The 6,134-nt window shown below is 32.6% G+C and overlaps 3 protein-coding genes across 3 annotated transcripts in view; 2 read left to right on the top strand and 1 right to left on the bottom strand.

Annotated features, from left to right (window-relative positions):
* The first annotated feature begins 688 nt into the window (after positions 1 to 688).
* Positions 689 to 2,143, top strand: LOC108759518 (uncharacterized). The gene is made up of 4 exons (XM_018505001.1): positions 689 to 782; positions 953 to 1,307; positions 1,382 to 1,499; positions 1,635 to 2,143. The coding sequence occupies exons 2-4, from the start codon at positions 957 to 959 to the stop codon at positions 1,940 to 1,942; spliced, it is 777 nt and encodes a 258-aa protein (XP_018360503.1). The 5' UTR covers positions 689 to 782; positions 953 to 956; the 3' UTR covers positions 1,943 to 2,143.
* A 401-nt stretch (positions 2,144 to 2,544) lies between these two features.
* On the bottom strand, positions 2,545 to 4,522 carry LOC108759515 (putative nuclease HARBI1). Its single transcript, XM_018504998.1, has 3 exons — positions 4,335 to 4,522; positions 3,507 to 4,033; positions 2,545 to 3,345 (listed from the first exon to the last, which is right to left on the bottom strand). The coding sequence occupies exons 2-3, from the start codon at positions 3,981 to 3,983 to the stop codon at positions 2,545 to 2,547; spliced, it is 1,278 nt and encodes a 425-aa protein (XP_018360500.1). The 5' UTR covers positions 3,984 to 4,033; positions 4,335 to 4,522.
* A 1,304-nt stretch (positions 4,523 to 5,826) lies between these two features.
* LOC108759517 (uncharacterized) overlaps positions 5,827 to 6,134 on the top strand; it is a 2,447-nt gene continuing 2,139 nt past the window's right edge. The window contains exon 1 of the mRNA XM_018505000.1: positions 5,827 to 5,835. The gene's annotated coding sequence lies outside the window, so the exon portion shown is untranslated. The remainder of the gene's footprint in view (positions 5,836 to 6,134) is intronic.

Genomic DNA, 6,134 nt, shown 5'->3' with positions numbered 1-6,134 from the left:
TTGGTCCAGCAGTCTTATGTTATGCTTATGCTCTGTTATACATTTCATGTGCGATAGGCCTTACAGTTGAGTCAGACTTCAAGAACCGACCAATCAAGCAATCACAGTTGAGCATTCCACTTTCATTCGACTGTAAGATGGGAATAGTCGCCTGTGGTTGGTCGGTTCTTGTACTCTAACTCTAACCCAACTCTAAAGCCTTGTGTCCACGATGCTAGAAATCAATCCGAGACCTCGGATAAGAAAGAATTGATCAATCGCAATGGTCATGTGATCAAATTGTTCAAATGTGATTTGTTAATTTTTTCTCTGTCCGAGATCTTGGACCAATTTCTAGCATCGTGGACACAAGGCTTAAGTCCGATCTACAATAGGGAACATAGGGTGCGTTCAGGGAGCTCACTACCAGTGCTATGTAGCGCTACTGCTGTTCAGGGAAGCTTAAGGCTTGTGTCCACGGTGCTAGAAATCGGTCTGAGATCTCGATTCGAGACAAAGTTACTAGATCTCGGATCGTGGACACAGACAACTTGGATGAAAATATCGTATAGAAATCTCGATGGTTTGTGTCCACGATGCTAGAAACTCGGTCCAAGCTGCGTTCAAGCTGTCTATCCTAGAAAAAATTACTAAATCGATCTAGTGATAATCGAAAATTCTAGTGAAAATCTTATCTGGATGTCTCAAAGCAAAAATGCATCATGTCCCATTTTTCTGTGCTATATAGTAATTTTTGGTAGTTGTTTGGCATTGCTCGAGCGATTGGACGTGTTGAACGTTTTGTAAGTATAAAGTAAAAATATTGAATATATATTTAAATAAAAAGATTAATTATTAATTAACATTTGTTCATAAAAGTTCTATGGAAAATGCATTACGTTGAATTATAAATTAAGGTTAACTAACATATATATATATATTAGTATATATTCATAAATGTGATAATTTTTAGGAATATGGATACTAAAGACAATATAAAAACGCTGTTGTTATTATATGAACAACATCCTTTGTTATATGTTGTAAAATCTGCTGAATACCACAATCGAACCAAAAGAGAGAATGCTTATCGACAAATATGTCAGCAATACCAAGAAATAACACAACAGCCTTTAACTATAGAAGCTGCTAAAAAAAAAATTAATAATTTAAGGTCGCAGTATTTAGATTACGTTAACAAAATAAAAGCATCGAAATCAAGTGGCATGTCGACTAATGATATTTATAAACCCACATGGTGGTTATTCGAAGATATGAAATTTCTCGATCCACACATTGCTCAAAGAAAAGGAGAGTCTTCCATAACAGTAAGATTAAGTAAAATATTTGTCAATTATAAAGTATGTAAATACATAAGTGTTGAAATTATAATAATTTATAGGTTTCTAGTCAACAAAGTAGCTGCTTAGAACATAATACTGCAGAAGAGGAAAGTGACAACGAAGATCTTCAATTTATAGAGGTTGCTAATATTTTAAAAGCACAAGATTCTAATAAAGGTGACAAAATTATATATTGCTATTTTTTGATATGTATTTTCTTATTATATTTTATATCACTTAGTATATTTTATCTAATGATTTAATTTTTTAATGCAATATTTTGATTTTGATTTTATTATTTATTTCATGTAGAGAATACTGAGCCAAATCTTCAGCCAAATCCATCATCGTGTAGTACTAGTTCAACCGGATCACAAAGAGCAACATCAAAACGTGGAAAAAGGAAATTTGAAACTTTAAGTAATAATTCATCAAAAGATGAATTTTGGACAGCAGCAACAAATGCTATCCAAACTATATCAAACAATGACGATACTGCAGATGAATTAAAATACTGGATATTGTACGTAGAAAGTAAATTACGTAAAATTAAGGATCCAAAATCATTGAACTACTTACAGAAAGAGATTATTGCATTAATAGATAATGAAAATATTTAATAAGTGTTCCTATGTTCCTATGTTTCTATGTGATAAGGGTTTTGTTGACCACGTCCCGATTTACCACAAGCCATTCACAGTGCTTGTACAGTGGAAAAACTTTAGGCACCGGTCTCTGTGAGTGGCTGTGGTCAAGGACATGGTCAAACGGAACGCTCCCTTTCTATGCTTATATACATATTTGCAAATGTTTGCATATTATTTTTGTTTTCGATATATTTTATGTTCAAAAAGAGATTATCTTTTTATTATCTTTTTTTTAGTAACGTAATAGTAACAAACGTACCTGCTCAAAAATAAAATATGAGATAAAATATAAGAAAATATTGTATAAGTGATAGATTTATATGTTACATGTGTTTGCATATTACTTTTGTGTTCAATATATTTTATGTTTATTAAGCGAGATTATTTTATTTTATTAATGTAACGATAACAAATACTTGAAAAATAAAATATAGAATAATTGTGAGGTAATATTATAATATATATATGTATATATAAATATTTATTACCATATAATTATTACAAAAGTTACAATGTTACAAAAGAATATTGTGTTACAAATATAAAATAAATATATAATTTTATATTTAGAAAGGTTATATCATATATTCCTGCCATTCAACCTTACCGACAGTATTAAAGTATTCTTTAAACGCATCGCGAATACGAATTGCATTCATATTTGGTCTTATATTTGTGATTTCTAAGTTGCGTAATTGTGTATTATTTCTCCATGTAGCAGACCTTGTAGTATGTTCTAAATTTTCGTTATCTATATCAGTATATAAATAAGCAGCATTTTCTTTAATAAGATAGTTATGTAACGCACAACATGCAAGTGTTATATTTTGGACGGTTCCAACAGGTAGATGTATTTGTGTTAAAAGAACTCGAAATTTATTTGCTAATATGCCAAATACATTTTCGACAACTCTTCTACCTCTGCTTATTCTATAATTACATATCCGCTCGTCATGAGATAAATTTCGTGAAGGATATGGTTTTAATAAATGATTTTGTAACGGGAAAGCAGCATCGGCTAATATAACGTATGGAATAGGTTCGTTCATGCCAGGTAATGACTTATCTTGTGGCACATTCAATGGATTTTGTGCATTATTTAACAGTTTTGCAAAGTCACTATCACGGAAAACTCCTCCATCACTTACTCTACCGTTAACTCCCACATTCACGTATGTGAATTGATATTGCGCGTTTACTAGTGCTAAGAGAACAATACTGTTAGTGCCTTTGTAATTATAGTATAATGATCCATCCTGTAAAGGTGCTCTAAATTCTATATGCCGCCCATCCATGGAACCAATACAATTTGGAACATTCCATAATCGTTGATAATCATCTGCAATTTGTTTCCATTCTACAGTTGTATTTGGTGTCTATAAAAAACATTAAATAAATTACTTGTTGATTAGATGATAGGCAAAGTATAACAAGTTAATGTTGTCATAATATATTATTTCGTTATCGAAAAATATTACTGGTCAATTTATCACAGCCAGTAATATTTTTCTGTAAAAATTATTAACATCCTATTTACCTTTAAGTAATTCTCTCGAAGGAGCTCATATATAACACGACATGTTTCAGGTATTATTCGAGAAATCGTACACGCTGGAATCCTTGTTGAGTATTCCAAACTTCTGTAACTTTCACCAGTAGCTAGAAACCTTAAAGTGAGTGATATCCGTTCTTTAGATGATATACATTGTCTCATATTAGTATCTTGACGTTGTATATAAGGTGTTACTATTTCTACAAGTTGATCGAATAAATCAATCCGCATTCTAAAGAATCTTTGGAAATATTCTTGATCTTCAATTCTTAAATCTATATGTGCTAAATTGATTATTCCTCTCAATGAACGATTTCTTTCAAGTATCCATTTACGTGTCCAAATAGACCGACGTCGTCGTTTTCTTTTTTCTTCATTCCATTTTTGTATCTCTTTTTTTTCTATAATTTCAGCAATCAATGTGATTGCTATACATTTTTTAACTTTTGAGGATATCATCATAATTTTATTATCATTGAGAGATAATTTTGCAGGTTTATAATCGAACGTATCTAAAAAAATGAAATAATAAATATTTATATTTTAATTACTGCTCGATACGGTCAAAGCTAGATCTCGGTGGCTAATAATATTTATATGTAAATTTACATTTATCAATTCATTTTTAAACTGCGTGCAGTTACTTTCGGATATAAACGCAATCATGAACTACCTTAGCATGAACTGATAAATGTAAATTTACATATAAATATTATTAGGCACCAAGATTCAGCTTTGACCGTATCGGGCGATGATTATTATGTAGTATGATCCACTAAAACAGTCATATTTGAAATTTATATTTTATTATACCTGATTGTTTTCTGTAAATGAAGAAATATTACGCTGCACAAATGCTTTTATGTGAATAAATAATTTACAACGCTTCTGTTATAAAGTAGATGTTTTTGAAGGTTAGAAAATTATGTTAATAGAATCGTCCGAGATAACAGAACTTTGTACGAGAACTATGTCCAAGAACTCAGACCGATTTCTAGCACCGTGGACACAAGCCTTTAGGGTGATGTCTCATGCAGCGGATCGTGCGTAAGCGGATTCACGTATTGACAATCACAGAATAAAGCGGGGAGCACAGACTCTTGCATAATGCATAACACGTAATGCATAAGAATATGTACCAATCAAAGTTCTCCGTTTCTTTCCCTTCCATGTAATAGAGAACTCTGGTTGGTTCAATTTCTTATGCCTCATGTGTTATGCGTTATGCAAGAGTCTGTGCTCTTCGCTTAATTCTCTTATAAGCCTACGGCACACGGTGCGTGTTTAGCTGCTGGTTTCGTTGATAGATTTCTTGCGTGCTACTCTGTTGGCAGCTTTGCATGCAATTGAGATGACATCGCTGATTGTTTTCGCTTCACATGAGCATGGTATAAAACACATGAACAGAAGTTACCGGTCCTTCGGTAACCCAACCTTTCGGTAAAGGTGCAATCTACGGTGTTCACCTCAAAAATTGATAAAATTATACTCATTTGACGCGTTTTTGCATGAAACGAAAGAATCTGACAGGTAAAAGTGTCGCTCTGCCCCGCGAACCGAGATATTAAGCGTTAAAGTTGTCGATTATGGAGGTTAGAAAATCTGTCATACCGACGTTACGTAGCGACTGAAACATGCTCTGTGGTCACATGCGAATTTGAACAACCTTTGATGAAATAACCTTTCAAACGAAAAAGTGTTCACAACAAAAAGTATTATAAAAAAAAAAGTATTTAAAGTGTTCAAAACTCAAAGAGAAAGAGTCAGAAAAGTAAGTTTTGAATAAAATTATATGAAAATTAATTGATCATTAATCATGTATCTTTCTCTCTACTCAGAAAAAAGTTTTGTTGATATATGACCAACAAAAAGTTTTTCGTTGTCCTAACCAAAATTTGGTTATTCTAACCAAATTTTTGATTAGGACAACAAAGTTTTTGTTAGAATATGTGACTAACAAAAACTTTTATGTTATTCTAACAAAAAATTTTGTTAGCATAACCAAATTTGGGTTAGGACAACGAAAAACTTTTTGTTGGTCATATATCAACAAAACTTTTAGTAATTATACAGTTTAGCCGCTCACATCAAAAATCGATGAACATAGGCTCATTCGATGCGTTTTTGCTTAAAACGAAAGAATCTGGCAGAAATAAGCGTCGCTCTGCCCCGCGAACCGAGTTATTAAGCGTTAAAGTTGACGATTTCAGGTTAGGAAATCTGTCATACCGACGTTACGTTGCGACTGAAATATGCTCTGTGGTCATATGCGCATGCTCTGTGATCACATGCGCATGCATCATCGATTTTTGAGGTGAGCGGCTAAACTGTATAATTACCAACGTCATTACCACATATACTACGCTTAACTGTATATGCTAAGACATCATACTGAATTAAAATAAAATTTATTTATGTTATCCATATTTATATTATCCATTAAATCAATAACATTAAATGAATAACTTATTAAATTAATAACCCATGTGAACAGTGAGGTGTATAGACAGTAATGCTTGGGTTCGGGCGGCTACGCCGCCCTCACGAAAAAAAATATCATATCCTACCCGCTTGGGACCTAACCGCGTGGAAGTTACAGCTGAGACAGTGTCC

Source organism: Trachymyrmex cornetzi, unplaced genomic scaffold, assembly GCF_001594075.2.
Source record: "Trachymyrmex cornetzi isolate Tcor2-1 unplaced genomic scaffold, Tcor1.1 scaffold1905, whole genome shotgun sequence".
Taxonomy (NCBI): domain Eukaryota; kingdom Metazoa; phylum Arthropoda; class Insecta; order Hymenoptera; family Formicidae; genus Trachymyrmex; species Trachymyrmex cornetzi.
This window is presented reverse-complemented; position numbering and strand designations above follow the sequence as displayed.